General features: G+C 37.8%; 1 protein-coding gene across 3 annotated transcripts in view; it reads right to left on the bottom strand.

Moving 5' to 3' along the window:
- The window catches only part of ARHGEF3 (Rho guanine nucleotide exchange factor 3), a 115,353-nt gene that overhangs the window by 37,187 nt on the left and 57,187 nt on the right, over positions 1 to 20,979 (bottom strand). For all 3 annotated transcript variants that reach the window (XM_068163683.1, XM_068163684.1, XM_068163686.1), the window contains one exon: positions 18,019 to 18,081. In XM_068163683.1, coding sequence (XP_068019784.1) covers positions 18,019 to 18,081 — 63 coding nt within the window. The remainder of the gene's footprint in view (positions 1 to 18,018; positions 18,082 to 20,979) is intronic.

A 20,979-nucleotide genomic window follows, 5' to 3' on the forward strand; every position in this document is an offset into this window, starting at 1 on the left:
TATATAATTGAATTTGGTCTTAAATTACATGGATGTCAAACACTGTATCTTCAAATCCCTGTAAAAACATGAACTTGCTTTCCTCTTAAGACCCTAGTAAACAGAGAAGTGCCAACATACAAGACTTTAGAAGAACATGAAGTAGCCATAATCAATAACAAACATTGATTTCAGAGACTAAGATGACAAGCAGTTGACAAGTTTGTTCTGACCATCATGTAACTTCCAGGCATGGCGACTCTGAAATCATGGGATGGTATAAGGGAAAATAAAAGCACAAAGATTGAATAAATACATATTAAAATCAAGTTAAGGATGAAAGCTGATAGACCAGACAGGACTAGGAGCAAACTACTTTAATGGCAGAAAGATTTGTGGGTTTGGGATAAATAATTCACCCATCCTTTCAGAAGTCTTTGTAGTTTGTGTTTGATGCAAAATAGAAGTTGTTAGAGCAATGCAAAGAGCAGCAAGGCATGATCAAAGTGATCACGTAGGAAAATGGGTTTTGTAATAACATTTGGTTATATACATGAAAGACTGAACTGGTTTTGTTACAGCTGGGGGGCAGAAAAAAGAGATTGTTGCTATAATCAAAATGCAACACAATATGATCCCAAAGGAGAATCGTAGTTCTGTAACTAGAAAAGTCCAGAAACAAATGATGACACAGAAATAATACCAGAATCAGACATAGGCCATGCAGGCACATCTCAAGTGCATCTGGTGTCATTCAAGAACACAGCAAAGAATTTTAGAAGAGATTACATTCTTACATTACATTAGGCATTGTATCTCAATGTTGTGTGTGGTAACACATCTTCTGTAACTGAGGTGTTGAATAATTTTTATTTTGAAGGCTGTGTACTTTAAATATCCCACTAGCAAGCTATAAACAACACTGCACACTGAGATTCCCAGAGACTTGACTTAACCGAAGCTTCGATCTTGCAGAAAAGCAGCAGCTTGAGATGCCACTGATTTTGAATAAAAAGAATTCCTCCCCAAACCTCTTATTTCACTTTTTTTTTATTCTAAAAATGAGTCCATGTATGAGGACATGTATGTAGGCTAATACAGAAGAGAACAAGATCACATGAGACTTCTCAGTTACTAAATTTGCTATAGTTAAAATGGCCTTCAAGCTCTTTAACAAAGAGGTGTTTTCTGGGGGGTTGTTACCTTGAAGGAGACAATAGACATGATATTTCTCTGCCCAAACCAGAGATAAACTGTTTTATTTTTTTGTTACATCTTTTAGACATAAAGAGAGGGGCAAATCATGAAAGAGAAGCCCTGGACCCACTGAAATCAAAGAGTTCCTGAGTTCCTCCAAGCAGGCTATAGTTCACCTGTATCAGAAAAACACTGCAGTGGTTACTTTTATTGTCATTTGAGTGCCAGGAAGCTAAGCTAATTTACAGGCATGGATCTGAGAGAAGGCATCAACAGAAGCAATCTTACTAACTTAGCAATGAGCTAAATTCTTCTTAGGGGAAAAAAATAAAAAAGGAGTGAAGTGAAAAATAATTAAAACCACTGCTCATGGGAGGGGGGAAGTAAAAAAGTGAACAATCTTACAACCCTCTATAGGTTGAAGCAAAAATATTCTGTTACATATAAAAGTTGAAAGAGAAAAAGGTAAGTAAAAGGTGCAACAAAACCGCATGGTTTTTTTCCAGGCTGCAGGATAGGGGGCCCTAATTCAGGTTTCCAGTAATAACTATTGACTAGAAGCATGATACATTCCAGTGCCTATATACTGATCTTATTCCAGATATATAATTAATTAAAAGCATAATCAAAGTACCAAACAATTAGGAGAAAACACAAGAGTGAACAGAGTGATGGCATACTGCAATAGATTAAAAGGAAAAATGTTAAGCTTTATGTTGTACTTCAAACACATTGTCTGCTACAGGTGTTCTCAGTGTGCTCTGCAAGTTCTCCTTGAAATCACTACTCCATCCCACCTGACAAAGTAGGAGAGGCTGGACTGGATATTCAAAACGACCTAAGGGAGTTGCAATGATAATCCACAAAGAGAAAACCTAAGTGCTTAAATCCTATGAAATGTCCAGCCCTTGCACTGATGAATCAAAACTGAAAGGCTGAAGGGACTGCTTCATCAAAGCAGAGTTGTCTAATAAAGGTTGGAATGTACTTCCTATCTGGAATAGAAAAACAGGTATGTTATTGTATACTGTTCTCTGGAATGTGATGGGTTTGTTTTTCTACAAATATTTAGAGCCTAGCTGCTTCTGTTCATAATTGCTTCCTCAAATTTTGGTATTTGTATTAAAATAAAGGATATCTGTCCTTCCAAAATGACTGTCGTTTTACCACAGTAAGAATCTATCCATTTGTTAGCTCAGGAAGTTTAGTTTATTTTAGTACATGCTATCTAACAGCAGATGTGCATTAAAATGTATTGTTGCAGGATATATTAACCACATCACATGAATAAGCCAAGCAGCTGAAATAAGAAGCAACAAAGACCTTTTTGAACACAAGCAGCCTCCCTGATCTCTATGAAACTAAATCACCTGTCTGATATTACTTGCACATATGGGAAAGACACAATAACCATGGCAACAGATCTTATGTGAGGCATAGTCTTATGCCTTGCAGCAATACACTTGTTCCACAACTGCTACCTACTCTACTAGCACTCTTTTTTAACCTAAATGTATAACTCAGAGGAATCTACAGTACATCTACAATGCCTACAACTCAGATCCCTCAAGATAAAATAGCTCAGGAGGTAGGAGGGAGGTGGGTTTGTTTGTAGCGTTTGGGTTTTTTTTAATCATTGCCTGCCCTCACATGAGCCATTGTTTGCATTTTTATCCAGACTAGGAGAAGCAGTTTTGAGTGAGATACTGTCAATTTCCAAAATAAGGGTACCTGAAAAAAACTCAATGAACAAACTACTACAGAGAGACATATGTCTTGCAAAAAGAGGAAAGTGGAAGAGGGAAATCTTTAACCCTTATGTCCATCTCTGGTGTTCAGAGCTAAGTAGCTTTCAATAAGACTTCACAAGCAACTCGCCAAACACCATGCTGAAAAATTACATCAGAAACATAAGAATATTTCTCAGCCTCTATCTAACCTTACAGAAGTATACAATATAAATCCAGTATTGCCTTCTAACCATTCTATGCCCCCGTACAGATATATCTGCAAGTACATTTTGCTAGCAGGTGGGCTCCAGAGTAAGACATTCTTTGGAAATAAAAGCTACTCCAATTCTACTCTGGTAGTCCCTGTGTGTTAGGGACAAGGGGCAACAACACTTTGCAAGTGGTGGGCTTACCAACAACTTCAGGCTTGTCATTAGACATTTTTTTTCTAAATTTCATATAGTCACAAGAAACATTAAGGTGATCTCAGAGACAGTGCTGTCTGCCATCCAGAATCTCAAGCCCACTGTTTTACACCTTTTTACTCTAGTAATTAATAATAGTTGTCTTTGTGAGGTGACCAATGCCAGCAGAATAATTCAACAGTTCATATGACACAAACTTTCTTAAAACTCAAATTAAACTCAATACCCTGCTGGTATTCACAAGTGAAAAAAGGCAAGAACACTAAAGAAACTCTCCTATAACATATTTGCTTACACTTGATAAGGTGTGGATCATTTTATTAGCTATTTTTCCATACATGGATAAATTCCAATATCTAATCCATTTTCTTTTCTACTGCATTCAGTTCTTATAGGATGAGCATTATGTCTTGTTTGTGAAACTGGGTTGAAGTTTTCAATGGTCATTTTCAGGAAGCATACATCTGGTTGTTAAACTTGTTCCTTCCTAAACTTGCTGAAGTTGGCCCCAAAAATGCACCAGGAAATAACTGGAGGATGAGGGGGATGGGGAAAGAAACTTTAAAGACACCTTGTCTTAATTAAATCTCAAAGTGTTACTTCTTCCTGTTCAACTGAGTCACAGATAGCTTTAACATATCACACCTGACTGGGGGGAGGGAATGTGTCAACTTCAAGAATAGGTTCATATTTCAGCTGCCTCCTGTAATTGGCATCCTGGAAATAATTAATGAAGTGGAACCAGCACATGCTTGAATGCAGCATAAAATTAAACATGGCAGGCAGCATAGAAAAAAACACTGCTGCTTTCTTCAACACTCCTTTATTGCAACAAAATGTAAAACAGTAAAGTCAAAATTAAAATTAACAAATGGATGCCAGTGTCTCTAAGCAGTCTGTTTTGCCATTTGGATCTCTCAGCTGCAAAGCTATTACTTGAACAAACAAGTACAGAAAAAATAGTTCTCCTACCTAATAAACAATAGCCTTTGACATTTTTAGTCTTCTGGTCATAGAATTAAATTTATTTGTCAAAAGCCATATGATTCTATGTGGCTGTTACAAACAGTCTCAGTCGGAACCTCTTAGCAGACAGAAGCAACATTTCAACTACTAACCCAGCTGCAAAGCCAGGATCAGGAATGCTGTCAGTTCCATCTACTCACTGACTCATGATAGGAATGCCATTTCTGTAACCTTTCTTCTTGATCAGTTCTTAGTGTTGAGCACAAGCCCATCAGAGATGAGGCCAAATACTTAACTGCTGCAGTATAGAGAACAATCTTTGAAGGGGTATAGACTGAAAAACCACCTAGTAATTTTTGAAACGTTTCCTTCTATGTATTTTTGTTGTTAGGTAACACCAGATCATAATATGTCTATAACCCTGAAAGAGTTTCTTTACCCAATGGGAGATTTAAACAACATTTTTTGGAGTTACTTTTAAGAAATGGGAATTTATGCAAGGTGCAATTAAATATGGCACAGCTTCATTACCTACGTAGCAATACCTACATATACCATAGGAACTGTTCTATAAAGGCTCTGTCACTCCTTCCTCTCTTGCTTGCATTCGGGTTTGCAATTCAGAATGACCTCACACATCAGATTAAAAGGAAAAAAAATAAATAAATGCTGCTGAATGCACTAATTCTTTGCTGCTTAAACAAAGGTCACCAAGAGGAAACTAGAGGATGAGAGGTTTACCAGTAAATGCATCCAGCACTTGTGGCCTGTTTAATGTTAAGAGCTTTTTAAGATGTCCTCATGTGTATCTCCCATTTGTAGAGTTGTTCTAGCATACTTGAAACAAAGAACACCACAAAGAGGAAGTTATTTTTAAGAAGCACTAAAAGTGGCAAGTGTGAGCAAATATAAGCAATGATGTTTCTCTTGCTGGATAACCAATGGATGAAAAATTATTAATATGTTGACACTATTTATGTTTCTTGCCAGTGTAAATAAAGACCACTAAAAGACATGTGACAACAGTAAAAATCACAGTATGGGTATACTACTATTCCTACTAAAGAAATTATTTTGCAAACAAGGCATCTCAGTTAATGGAAGGGAATATTTTTCTTCCTAGCCTCAGACAGAAAAATAATAAAAGAAATGTCTCCCTTCCAGGAAGCCATGGGGAAAATTATTTTCCCTGAGGCATACCATCTTAACTTCATGAGGAGTTAGGCAAAAGCTGCCAGTTATGCATGTAATTCCATTCACAACCCAAGATGCAGGTGGTGCCCTACTTTATTGGCCTTTCCCTTCCCCCACCTCCCCACTACCTTAAAAAACCAAACAAAACCAAAACAAACAACAAACCAAACAGCTGAGTTTAAAAATGCAAGGTGAAGGAATTATGTATGACCAATGGAAACAAAAGGGTCATATTATTCTCTGCTGTCTCTTTGCCCAGTTAGTGTATTTTGGGACTACAGTAAATGCAAACGAAGTGCCATTTAACATGATGTTTTTAAAGCTTGTATGCCCCCAAATCATTTTGTGTAGCGCTCTAAATTTGATTGGTACTTTTTCTTAGTATCACTAGGGAAAAATAAGCTCATTAGCTTTTTATAACCAGTGAAAACAAGCTACAGAATGGATGATAGATGAAGTTCATGAGACCTGTGTGTCATAACCACAAATAATCTCATAGATCCAGATAAGCACAAACCCAGCCTCCACATCAGTTCTTTGGCCTGTTCCACACAGATATAGGCAGCGAGCTCATTATCTAGAAACTGTTAAAAATTTCATGTGAGCAGAACAGGGCATAAAAAGCTGTTTATCCTGGCAAGAGGTTCTACTCTAACAGCAAAAATGTCCTCAAACATCAGAAGACACAAGCTGCTTGAATTCAGAGCAAATTTCACACAGTGCACAGGAAGTCACTGTGCTATTTTAAGAACTGATGGTACAAAAGAAAAAAATGTCATAAAAGAAGCACAAATTAGCATGCTTCAGATGTCAGCAAGAAACAACAGAACATGAAAACAAATCTCCCCAAAATAACACAATGCTTACAATAAATAATGTATACAACATATATACCAATACAACAATGCTCAGACAAGTCTTGGCTTCATGCCTCAGAATTGGCTCATTTGACTTAATTAAGAAGCAAATGTGGAGCTTTCATAAAACAGGTAACAAAAACTTCAACTACTCTGCACTATCTATAAATACATTCAGAAATTTACCTAGTGGTTAATTAGTAAATAGTTAATAGATATAACCAACACTGGTACATGCTCTCAAAGAATGCTTCTGCTCTGATAATAAATCCTGGTGCACAGTTTGCCTCTTTTGAAGTCCCATCCTGTTTACATCCCGGCATGTAGACAACTCTGACCACTTTTTAGACCAAATAATAGGTACACATTAGACAAAAATACAAATATCTTTGTATCACACTTGTCAGCATCTAAATAAGGTAAGTAATAAGAGCATATGCCTAATAAAACTTCCAACTTGTCTTTGTTAATATTTTCACACAATCAAGGTCCCCATTCTTTGGCTGAAATCAAAGGTTTCTGGAAGAAACTCCATTAACTTCACAGGAAGAAGAAATTTACTGCCAGCTTCTCTCCCTCTAGCAAAGGGCTTCCATTTGGTTTGTTAATTATTGCACTTCTCGAAATCTGTAATTAGTTTCATTTAATTTCAAATGACTAATGTTTACAGAAGAGTAATAGCTATTAGAGGAGCAGCAAAGCTCTTTACCAAGGTTATATATTTAAACCTCAACTATCATACATTCTCATTGGCATGTTCCATAATTCAAAACTAAGATAAGTGAATAGGATCTTTTGAAAGATGGTATATTCAAACAAGGCCAAATAACACATAACCAGCTTTCACATTTCATTGGAGAGCTAGCTTGTAACACAGAAAAGCCAAATTCTAAATTTAGTACATTGGGCTTAAATGACTGAATTGTAGACCCAATAATGCTATGAATACTCCTTGGCATTACCAGCTTACCTACAGAGTTTACAGTTGGCAGATGTTAGTCAGTTAGAGGGTAGAAAGGCTCTGCAGAGGGACCTCGACCGACTGGCCAGATGGGCAGAGTCCAATGGGATGGCATTCAACAAGTCCAAGTGCCGAGTGCTGCACTTTGGCTACGGCAATCCCATGCAGAGCTACAGGCTAGGGTTGGAGTGGCTGGAGAGCTCCCAAACAGAGAGGGACCTGGGCGTGCTGATCGACAGCTGCCTGAATATGAGCCAGCAGTGTGCCCAGGTGGCCAAGGAGGGCCAATGGCATCCTGGCCTGCATTAGGAATAGTGTGGCCAGCAGGAGCAGGGAACTCATTGTGCCCCTGTACTCTGCTTTGGTTAGGCCGCACCTTGAGTACTGTGTCCAGCTCTGGGCCCCTCAGTTTAAGAAGGGCATCGAGACACTTGAACGTGTCCAGAGAAGGGCAACAAGGCTGGTGAGAGGCCTTGAACACAAGCCCTATGAGGAGAGGCTGAGGGAGCTGGGATTGTTTAGCCTGGAGAAGAGGAGGCTCAGGGGTGACCTCATTGCCCTCTACAACTACCTGAAAGGTGGTTGTAGCCAGGAAGGGGTTGGCCTCTTCTCCCAGGCAACCAGCACCAGAACAAGGGGACACAGTCTCAAGCTGCGCCAGGGGAGGTTTAGACTCGAGGTGAGGAGGAAGTTCTTCACCGAGCGAGAGCGAGTCATTCGTCATTGGAACGGGTTGCCCAGGGAGGTGGTTGAGTCATCGACCCTGGAGGCGTTCAAGAGGAGATTGGACGTGGCACTTGGTGCCATGGTCTAGTCATGGGGTCTGTGTGGATAGGTTGGACTCGATGATCCTCGAGGTCCTTTCCAACCTAAGTTATACCGTGATACAGTTATACCAATAGGAACACATTCTTGGTTTATGGAATCTGCGTTCTTAAAAGCCTTAAAAAACAGCTATTTATCCATCTAAAACTAAACTGAAATGCTGTAAACTGCCTCAACTTTTCGGGGAAAAAAAAAAAAAAAAGGCACGTAATTCTTAGTGCAAAGGAGTACCTTTGGGAGTCAAGCTGCTTGCATTCTGGCAAGGACAGCTTTAAAAAGATTGTACTTCACTTTCCAACTCTATAAAATGTTCACTAAAGAAGTCAGATTACTGAGGTAAATCAAGAAAATCCTTCCTCCATGAAGGGATTAAGCTTTTAGGGGCAAAGAAAACTCAAAGGGCAACCTCTCTCACCAGTACAAAGCAAATATATACAGCTTAAATAACACATTCTATGTACAAAAATAGCAGCTGAAAGTTGCAGCATTTCCTAAAATGCAGCCAAATCCTGGCAGTATTGGTTTCCTTGAGAACAGCAGTGAAAAATATCAGCTAGGTTATTATACAGCCACTGCCTTAAGAATTAATAGATCAATTAAAAGACCAGACCTTTTAATTCAACTAATAACAAATTTAGCTGGTAAGACAAAAGAGAGCATAAAGTAAATGAAAGAATCCTTACAGCAGATTTGGATTTGATCCTGCAGATTCAGAATTGAGTGAATGAAGACTGCATGTATGAAACTTGCAGGTTTACAGCAAAAATATTGCATTTTCTACTAATTTTTGTAGTTACCTAAATGAACACGTTCAAACAAGTGTAAAGGTCTCAGAAATTACCACTAGATATTTCTGTCCTCATACATGCAGGATGATTTTATGACGGTACAATGCTCAGCATAAACTTGAAAATTACCAGCATCATGTTTCTAAGGCAGACTTGCAGAGTCTTGTACTGCCATGTGCAGTACAGGATCATTGCCTGTAGGTCCAAAAGTAACTAAATCATCTTGCTTAGTCTCCTGTATGTTAGTGCTTGCAGCTCAACCACCAAGCACACTGAGAGTTCTGATTCCTTTTTTTCTGTATTTGTGTTCATCAGTAGAGCTGACACATTAATATTCTCTTGAGAAACACATTCCCAAACTTCTGAACAATAATCTACTAATTTTTGTAAAATTCTTTTAGAGCATTTCCAAACATTTGTTGGGTGTCTACTTGCTGGGGACATTTCCCCCTCCTTGCTGCTTTCCACATCATAGCATAGGAAACAGTTGCATAACAAAGTGAGTCAGCAGCTGTAAGCAGATATCCTTCAGCTGTCCAGATTGCACAGCTACAAGAATAATGGAACGGTAGAAGTAATTAAAAAAAATGTTTTCCCCAAGAGATAAGGAGACCTAACAGCTATCAAAAGAATTGGGGAATCACTGCTATGCAGAGGTCATATTCTAAAATTACCACAGCACTGAAAGATGCCCCCAGAGAAAACTAGTGAAACTCTTCTGAACAATCATGTCACACTTCTCTCTCAATAAACTTTAAGATTCACCTGCTTGTATCTTCCTACACTACTCTGCATTGAAGTCACCTTGGAAAAGAGGCTGCACTAGTATATACCTCTTCCAACTGGGTCACTGGCATTGGCAGTGCACAACATGCCTCTACAGATTTTTACATTTTGGCCAAAATAACCTAGCAAAACAAGCAAGCACAGCCTTTTGTATTTTGCAGATAAGAATGTGATCGAGAAATGTTAGATGCAGCACTGAAGGTTACATGGAAAACTTAAGGCTAATTTAAAATAAATAAAAGCCTAGTAGACCAGGTAACCTCAAGAACCCACATGAAACTGTCCTTTTTTCTCCTCACCCCCCTTCAGCCAAACTAGAAAGTAATCAACATAAAATGTTATACAATACCAGTAAGATATACTTTACAAAATACAAGATATATTTTACAAAACACTGGTAAGATTTACTGTAACGAGGGTCATCTTTATCTTTCTTGTTGTTAGGTTCTTACTCAGGAAGTTAGCTAATAAAGATTTTCCTGCTAAAATATAGACTGTTTAAAAAACAAAACCACAAACCCATACCAAACCTAGTATAACAGGCTTCTTCAGAAGATACAGGCAAACACAACCTAGTAGTTATGAAAATCAAGCCAACATACTGACAATAATACTTTAACTTCTCATTTGCTGAAACAAATACTACCTCTTCTGATGTGCCTAACCAAAAGATCAACTATTGCTGTCTTTTTCTTCATTAAAATGACCACCTTGAACTCTTGTAAAGCAAGAGGCATCATCTGAAATAACTTTGTAATCTTATTAGTAGATTCAGGCTATAGTGGCAAATGTAGTATAAGACACTGTCCATATTCAGTGGATTTTATAGTCTTCCATTGATCTGAAGTATCATGTATGGTGCAAGTCAGTGTCTTAAACTGGTTTGTGACTAGGAAAATCTTAGCAATAGATACAAAGAAACTCTAGACTGGATTGCCTGCAGATACAAAAAAAAAAAACAACCTTGGAGAAATACCAGTAATGAATAACTTCATTACAATTTAATTCGACCAAGAAAGATGAATGAGATAAATGGCCTCAAGAGGCCTATGCTAACCCTATGATCTTACAGCAGCATACCAGTGTTTTTATGTACAAACTTAATTTCCTGTTATGGTCAGTCACTTCTAGAGGCATATCCAAAATATAGCTGGCATTACATAAATTTATGGACTTCAAAATAAAGCCATGCTAATTCAATGAAAATTTGACCTGACTTCCTCTTGAGACTTCAGTTAGTACTGGACTATGTCAAACACTCCCAGCAGTTATTATCTGAAGATGAAGGGACCATCCTTCCCCTCATCAATGGAAAAATTATTAGACTGTTTTAATCAAATGTATACATAACTTGGAAAAGCTCAGCTCTCTCTCTAAATGGCACACACACTACATTGCTTACACAGAGCTGTCATTTCTCTTACAAATTGTCTGCATAGTAGGTATTCACAGATCACAGAATGTTAGGGGTTGGAAGGAGCTTCTGGAGATCATCGAGTCCAATCCCCTGCTAGAGCATACTAGTCACAGCTCTCCAGCTGGACTTGGCACCATTGACCACCACCCTTTGGACTCTATTTTGTAACCAGGTCCTAATGCACCTCATTGTCAGTTCTTCTATCCCACACTTCCTGAGCTTACTCACAGCAATGTTATGGGAGACAACGTCAAAAGCCTTACTAAGGTCAAGGCAGACTATTTCCACTGGTCTCCCTGCATCTACCATTTCAGTTACAGCATCATATAATGCTATCAGATTAGTCAAGCCTGATTTCCCCTTGGTAAATCCACAGTGACTACTGGTCATCATCTTCTCTTCCAAGTGCCTAGATATGACCTCCAGAATGAGCTGCTCCGTCATTTTTCCAGGGATGGAGGTGACTCACAGGTCTGTAGTTTATGGAACCTCTTTCTTGCCCTTTTGATGACTGGACTGACACTGGCTATCCTCTAGTCCTCAGGCACCTCTCCTGTCTGCCACGATTTTGCAATTATAGATTCAATTAAAAAATACAGATACCAGTGATGATGTATAAAATTAAATGTTAAAAAAATATATTAAATATACAATATTTATCACTATAGAACTAATATCAGCTTTTACTTAGACCTCCAAATAAATCAAACTGCAATAATTCTTGATTCTTGATTCAACTTCATAATAAAAATGAACCACAAATCTTCATCAAGCACTTCTTAGTGGGTATCCAACTTCACAGCCATCAATAACATCCGCCTAATTTCTTTTCACAAACATTCCCAATTCTGCCATGTTGGAAGAAAAGTACATATCAAGTCTGATTCTGTAACCAAAATGTAATTTGAACTGAATTGAAACTTCATCTGATATCTTCCATTATGGAGGACTATCAAAAAGAAAACTAAGAGCAGGAAAAAGTATTACCAAGTGACAGTAAGACATTACTACAGTTTGAGTTAAATCTCAGAAAAAAAAGCTAGTTTTAACAATCATACTTCATTTAAGATACCAATAGACCAGCTTTAATTTCTAGAAACTGGGTGAATTCATACAAGAGACTGTTTTCTTACTCGGTTCCCAGCTGCACAAGCACTCTGTAAAGACAGTTAGGGACCACATTTCCAAATGATCTGGCCTATTTGTATAGACAGATCTGCACTGAAGATGCCCATCTTCATCACACACTTGCTGTTTTCACCAGAATCTGTGAGATTTACTGGAAAAATTAGCCAAATTCTGCAAAGCTGCTCCAATAAGGAGTACTTGGGTTGTAACACTACACAGGAACTCTGAAAAAACTCCAGATTGCACAGGAAAAAAAGAATGCAGCACAACCAGCAGATTATGTGTTTTTCCAATAGATCACTTGTAGGCCTTTTTTAATGAGAAATAGAGAGTAAAAACATTGCCTGAAGATATACAACATTACACACTCCAAATAATATCAACAGCAGACAGTGTCTAGTTTTTAACTATCATATGATGGATTAATAATGGATTACGAACAGTCACTTTATAATGAAGTCTGAATCCAGACGGAGCACTGACCGCCTATGTGATAGAGCAGCATTAAAAAGTCATGCATAATTCAAACATATTGTATACATCTTTCTGAAGGCCTTTTCTACTATGAACATGCAATAGACCAGAGTGTATAGAAATAAAAAGACCAAGATACAATATATGTTTTAATTATCTCGACTCTGATTAGCTGATGTAAAGTAATCCTCTCTAAGCTTTTCAAAGCTAGCTCACCATACCTTGGCAATCAAATATTATTGAGTTTATAATTAAGTTTAATTAGGTCAAAGGATGTTTCTGTTATACTGACTCTCAAATACATAACAAATGATCACTCACTACTAAAAGCAATCAAAATTAATGAACTCTGATCTAGTGTATGCAAACGTAGCTTAAATCTGGGTAACTTTTTATTTGTATTTTATATTGGAGTGTACTTTATTAACTTCCAAGTAGACAGATGAGCAGCAAGACTCCAGTACAGAATGTACTGTTTCTTCTTCTGAACAGGATTTAGCTGAAATAATGTTGATTTTATTCTGTAAAGTGCAAGTTTTGTATTAGGTTTTACCATCTTTTTGCTCTGGACATCTTCTGAATTACTCATGCTTTTACAGAGCTGAGACTCATGAGGCATGTGATATCACCTATTGCCATTTCAAGATTTCAACTGATGTGCAGTTACCCTTTTTGCTACAGTCACCAAAAATACATTGCTTTTATTAATTTGCTGAGTGCTCTACCTAAAAATTCTCCAGGTAGCAGCATCCATCACCACTTTGCTTAGTGCAATGTTAACTATATTTAACTGCTCAAAATCCCCAAAGAACCCTTGGCCTACAGAAGCTTAATGAATACCCTGTTTCGAGAAAAGGTGGAGAACATAGCTGGAGAATTGGCTGACTGACTGAGAAGCAGAAACTCTTGCACTCCTTCAGTACTCCACTAGACTCAGAAAAACGTTGCATAGGCTGAAGATGCACATTTCAAAGTCTGGATATCAGAAAAAAATCAACAGTGGCAGCAGCAACGAGTGAAAGCACGGGCAGAAAAGGCATGGAAGCAGCTCCAAATTCAGTAAGGAGAGAACACTGTGTTTGCACAAGGAGGAATATACAGAATTATAGAGCTCTTGGGGAGGATAAATGGGGAAAAAAAGTACATGGCCCTCTACGAGCTTTAAAATTGTCTCAGTTTCTCTGTCCCTCCAAACTTTAAAGGGACTTCTATACAACCTAAAGTTTATTCAAGTCATGTTAATTATATAACATCTTTAAAACAATATGCATTATTCTGTAGACTGAATACAAGTTCAGCTTTCTGGTGGAGGTCAAGATGAATAAAAACACAGCAAATATGTTCATCTTCCTTCAAATACAGACTTCAGGCTACAATGTTCATGCACTCAGCCCTCAGTCTGCTAGCCACATCTGTCACCAGTTATTACAAATTATTTGACATTGAGGGGATTTACAAATTCACTTATTTAAGCTGGCAACAAAATGAGCCAACACCAACCAGACAGTTCAATAAGCCAGTTTATCAACTCTTGAAGCACCAATACCAGTCCAGATCACTACACAAATACAAATATCATTTAACATGCTTAGGCTACCACTTGTTCTCCTGAGTCAGCAAAGCTCCAACAAGCATTTCCTGAGAAAGGAAATTCTGTCTTTATGACTGGTTCCCCTGGAAAAGACAGGTGTATCTAGCAATGGTCACTCATAGGGAAAAAAAATAATAATCCATTTCCATAAATAGATTGCAGACAGATGATAATTTAAGACTGGCAGGAGACCCATGTATATGTTGCTTTTAAAAGTACAAAGCAATCCAGTCTGTAAACAGCTAATATGCTCTTTCTTTGCCATGCTCCACCCTCTCCTGGACAAAGGCAGTGAACAGATGCCTTTACAAAAAATGGAAAGTGTAAAAGATGACCAGATCTTTCCACTGGCAAGTACAGAAAAAGAGGCATATTCCTGAGGTGATCCCTGTGAAGCCAGTGGAGCAGTGACCGCAGCACACAACTCAGAGCACTTCCTTGTATCAGCAGCTGAGTGAGCTGGGCAGAACTGGAGTCATCCACTTAATGATGTAAACCAGGATGTATGGTGCTCAGGAAAGAATTGTGCTTATTTGATAAATACTCTATTTTATTATACTTAATTTTATTAGGGATGCTGTGAGATTTGTTACTTGTAAAAATTTAATAATATATCATTATCCCAGTTTAAATATAAATTCATAATAGGGAACACATGCATTCAAAGTTTAATATTCTTAGGCACTGCCCTGGAAAAAGAAATGCTTTCACTGAGGATACACAGATAAGTAATTTGGCACATCTTTTCAAAGACGTAAGATGAGCCACTAGACAAAGGAACCTGAATATTTATTTAAATCAGGCTCCAACCAAGTGTAGAGCCCTCACTACCTCATTCCAAAACTGTCACTGCTTGGAAGACAAAAAAAGGTAGCTTATTAGGCAAAATAAAGTGATCTCAGAATGGCCATGACTCAGGCTAAGGATGGATATCTGAAGCCAAAAACAGTAAGAAACCCCAGCTACTCAAGGAAGTACATGAAAGCAGAATAAACATCTAGTGATACACATATAGTTTCCCCTTCCAGACTCCAGAAGCACACCAGTTCCAGCATTACTTCAGGTGGCTGGTTTCACTTGGTCTAATAGCTATTGATGGATTTTTCTTCCATGGATTTGTCCAATCTGCTTTTTGATCTCTTGTAAACCTCTAATATCCAGAACATTCTCTTCCATAATTCTGCCACTGTGTGCTAGGTGAGAAACCATTCCTTTTGGTTTACTATGAATCTGTACAAAGAGTTTAATTGTGTGCCATTTTTTCACAAGAGAATGAATAACCTTCAGATTTTGCAAAACTAATAACCTGCTATTTTTTTCCCAGTATATTTGACTTCAGTTTATATCACTTTCACACTATTTAACTACTTCTTGCATAAAAATTGTTCTAAACTTCTGATTATTCTGAGTATTTCTCTTCCCCTCCCCTGTGTTTTTGGGGCATAAGTTACCTTGTATACCTACAGTGGAGAGCATGACAGTAAGGAAGTGTGATTTTGCATGCTACCACCACAATGTGCTTCTGTAAGGTGTGAACCCCTTCTTTCTGAAACTCACCTTTGTCTTGAAGTTTGCCTTTCCAAACATGAGAACAAAAGACAACCAACTCTCTGCCCTGTGACAAAATCTCTAATTGTTTGGAATGCCAATCACAGCTCCCCTCTAATAGCAAAACCCCAACATGACAAAAAGCACATCTCTCCCCAATACAAAGAGCATCTTCTAGCATGTCTTGCTTTTCTTGTGCTTTTTAAGCACACACAGACAAAATATGTCTACAGTAAGTATTCCGCCATGGACTGCCAGATTCCAACTGCCCCAAATGCTACAACATTCTATAATCCAGCTAGAAGACTCTCTAATGTTTTCCAGTGACATGAGACACCTGGGACTTAAGGAGCAGCTATTCAACCTAGATGCATTCTCAGTGCTATCATTATCCATCAACAAAATACGACGTGAAAGAAAAATCTGAAAGTTTATTTGCCATGTCCAGAAGGCTCAAAATGGTGATAGTGCCCCTTTACCAGGATGATTATAATCTAATTAGCAGGAAGACAAGTCATTAAGAAACATGTAATATTTCCTGCTCAACTTGTTTTAATGTCAACAGCACCAAATTTTGATGGGCACACTTGAACCATTACCTAAAGCTAGAAAACCTGAGAGCATTGTTCTGAGGTTACATGCCAGGCTGATTTGCCAAATCAAAGACACTTTCCCTCTCAAAGGAAGAAACCCTGACAGTTGAAATCATATGTCACAGCCAGAGGCAAACTAGCCTTAACACCAACTACTACCAATGGCGACATTCCTGTCGCACATGTTGAATAGGAAAATGGAGTGTTCTAATGTGTGTGGAAGAGCTCAGATCAAAGTAAGTTTCAAAGATACAAGACACAGCATATTCTGTCTGGCCATGAAACATAAGGTAATCACTACTTTCTGGTCACAGAAAAAAAGTGGTGACAGGCTTGAAGCAAAAAAGGTAATTGAGCTACTTCAATTCAAAAGTAAGATCACATTAGATTGCCCTTTTCTAAAATTTCACCTATTAAAAAAAAAAAAACTTTTAAAGCAACATTTAAATCTTTAACTATTAGCCAAAATATCCAAGTAATTTCTACAGCTTCTACACAGAAGAATTTTGTACAGTTGCTCCGTTTATACAAGAAAAAAAAATACATACTCTTTACAGAAACATGAAAATCGTTTAACCCAGCATTTTCCATCCTGGATCAGAATCAGGCTTCTATAAAGCTATCTATCTGTCCACAATAAATAGCCAACAATTTTGAATCTTTCCCTTAAGAACAGTAATTCCTTTAAAATTCCTTTGATGTTGGGCCCAGTGTAAGGTTTAATGCGATTAACTAACATTAAAGCAATAGCTAACAGACAAGGTCAGGCTACTGTGGGTTTATGATCTCCTAAAGAGTGCTTGATTCTACTTGAAGTGCCCACAAGAGCTTACATTTGTCTGCAGCCATCCAGGCAGATGAACCTTTAAATGTATTTGCCTCTTGAAAGAACAGGTAAATCTGAACACTGAATTAAAATCTGATGGTTATAGAAACGGCAGCATGAGGTTTGACACCTGCTAATATATAACAAACTGTTAAAGCAAGTAACTTGTATTCTCTATCTTTTAACTTAGTTTTTCTGTCTGCACCACATGAGAGGTCTACAGAAAGGGAAAACTGGTTCAACAGCTGACTGTAAACAAAACACTGTCTCCTGATGTCTTCATATCTGAAACGTGTGACAGCACAGCGTAACCGTATGTAATGTGTACATTGCTTCAGCAGTGACACACATAGGTCCCACAAGTGTTGCATTTCTCAATTTCACACCACCAGCACTAATCACTGACATAAATCAAACTTCTCACACAGCCCTGCAATGGGATAAAAGGTCTGGTTTTAAGCTTTGATATCTACTAGTGAGAGGTTCACCACTTCACAATAAACTGTCATTCTCACACTTCATTTTTCTCTTTAAAGGTTTTACTACAGAAGAATGAAAAGTAGCAATATATCAAATTCACCTTTTAGTAATAAGCAAGAACAATGCTATGTCTGAAAACAATGAAGCTGAGAAGATGAACAGGTTTGTTTCTAAGTACTCATAACAGCCATATTTTAGTTGGGGGGGAGTAGGGGAAGAGAAGGAAGGCAAAAAGGAAAATGAATTTACTCACACTTGTGTCCAGGCTGCAGATACTGATTGTGTCTTCATCTTGAGTACTCTGTTTTCTTTTTTTCTATAAAACAAAATTCAAAGAAAAGCTCAGTTTTGATGAACAGCACCAACTACCACTCGCTCGATCCTGCAACAGATATAGATAATGACATACATAATATACACAAATATGTGCATATATATTTAATCTCATCACCATTATAATCATCATGCATGTGAATATAAACAGTTTATAAGCAGTTTATAAGCAGCTTATTAGCACATCAGTAAATTAAATGCTGTTCCTTTCTCTGCTCAAAGAAAGAGAGGTTTCTGAACCTACTTCTAACTAAAATCAAAAGTAATTATTGTAGATTGTAAACTGTACTTGATATGAACTTTGGTAACTAATGAGACTTTCAGGAGAAACTCTTATTCCGTGTCAAAAGCCTGTAAACAGACTTTTCCAAACATACATTCAGCTATCAAGTACTATTCCCAGATAGTCAACATTACACAGTGAGCATAACAGGTGAAATGTATTGCAGGAATTGGATTAACTTATATTTGGATTTCAATATCCACATCAGTGACTGCATTCTGCTCTATATTCAGGTTTTGGCTTGGAAAATAGCAAGCCCTCCCTCATGTCATTTCACAGGTTCACCACAAGACTAATCTTCATGCCCTTCCAAGAAGTATGACATTTCATTTCACAGAGCTCTACATTTTTTTACCAGACCTGGAAAATTTAGGAAACAAGAGAAGTCACAGAATACATGATCCTTATTTACCCAGCTGTGTTGTCTTCCACTGTCAGCTAGAGATAACCATTCACACATAGTAATAGTCAGGATTTAGTTTCCAGTCTACAGAAGTCAAAGATGAACAATTTAAAGAACATATAGAGATCCTATCTTATGAGACAACTAAAGTTCAACTAAAAGGCAGAAACTGCACATTGTAAAGGCATTTAAAAATGTTTAGAGTACATATATGAACACACATATATGTGTGTGTATATAAATAAATATAAAAACTGTCCCACCACCCCCCCCCCCCCAGTACCCATGCTCCTCGCATTTCTGAACCCTGGAGGTTTTATTCTATCAAGCCAGTAAAGCAAACATTTCATCTACTAGGTCAAGCATAGGGTTTCTGGGAACTGCTTCTTTGTCAAACAAAGATAAGGAATATTTATCCCAAAATCCATAAGTTTTGATTTCATGTTGTTTTAAAATCAAACTGTAGGTGCTGAACCTTTTTATATTTACTAACTGGTTTGCAGCAGATACTTGGTTTGTGTAATCAAATTTAAATAGGATTTTGCCATTTTTCAACAAGTAGCTTGTCATTGACAATGACAATTTTGAAGTTAAGGACAGCTGTAATATAACACCCTTATTATTAAGAAACTGGGTCATGAGTTTGCACCACTTTACACAATGGGAAATGTTTTATGAAAAATAATTCTTCACCCTCAGACTACATGCAACCAAGTCCTTACTGTTATAGCAACAGATTAAAAGACAGAATAGAGCACAGAAATTTCTATCCCAGACCATACTGCACAATGAAAAGAAATATCTGAAATAATACTGAGTATCTACAAAACACTGATGCAGAGAAGACCAATAAAGTCGGGGGTTTTTTCCACAGGATGAACTAATTTGAGCTATTATTCTAGGGTTAGCCAGTGTGAACTCATGATGAAAAACACAGAACAGCAGCAAGATCTGTAAAGTCAGAGGGTAAAATTTCCTAAGATCCTAATGAACAAGTGGAAGACTATTGTTCAAATATAATTAGACTTCTGTAGATACAAATGCATGTATCCTTTAGTTTACCTCAAAACCCCCTAGTATTCCTAAATAATAAGTATATACGACTTTTAAATACAAGTCAATGCTGAGTCTTTGCTTTGCAAACAAGAAATCACAAACCCAAAAGGTACCCTCCCTGTCACACAGTTAAACAAAAACAAAGGGTGCTTAGGTTTGGAATACAGATTTCTGCCAGAGAAGGGTAAATTCAAATAGCAGAAGGATCTGGTATATCTGAATCTATACTATGTGGTGATTCTAGTGTACAGACGGATGGGATGCAACTGCATTCACAGCTTGGGCTGGTGTAGGTTTAACTGACACTTTTAGTTACTGAAGGATAAAAATATAAACTTAAGCCTCAGTCTGCAAAACATTACTATAATAGTTAATTTTAAAAAAATAGAGGTCAAATCTTTAAAAAAACCTCTCTAAAATAAATACTACACACTTCGGAACTCTAACAAATGTTTTCTACAACGGAATATAAGTAACTTCATTGTTGAGAGCGACACAGAACCACAAACACAACAAATAGGTAGCTCCTTGGTTAAATAACACGGTCACATGGTCAAAGATTAAGACAGAATGTGGCATTTCCAACAGAGGCTAACTAATGAAAGTGGATTGAGAGTATAAACTACATAAGAGGAGGCTCAGGGGTGACCTCATTGCCCTCTACAACTACCTGAAAGGTGGCTGTAGCCAGGAAGAGGTTGGTCTCTTCTCCCAGACAACCAGCACCAGAACAAGGGGACACAGTCTCAAGCTGTGCCAGGGGAGGTTTAGACTCGAGGTGAGGAGGAAGTTTTTCACCGTGCGAGTAATTCGTCATTGGAACGGGTTGCCCAGGGAGGTGGTTGAGTCATCGTCCCTGGAGGCGTTCAAGAGGAGATTGGACATGGCACTTGGTGCCATGGTCTAGTCATGGGGTCTGTGTTGATAGGTTGGACTCGATGACCCTCAAGTTCCTTTCCAACCTAAGTTATACTGTGATAATATGAAGCACAAGAGTAGCAGCAAGGTTACAGGATTAAAGTGAACCCAAGTGAGACAGGACATCCTGTTACTGTAGAAGAAACGTTACACAAGAAGTATGTGTGTGACAAGGCGGTGACAATGTAGAGTCAGTATATGGGTCTGAAACACAGAGGCAT

This window comes from Melanerpes formicivorus, unplaced genomic scaffold (genome assembly GCF_026170545.1).
Source record: "Melanerpes formicivorus ecotype bairdi unplaced genomic scaffold, bMelFor1.0.p_v2 SCAF_74, whole genome shotgun sequence".
Lineage (NCBI taxonomy): Eukaryota > Metazoa > Chordata > Aves > Piciformes > Picidae > Melanerpes > Melanerpes formicivorus.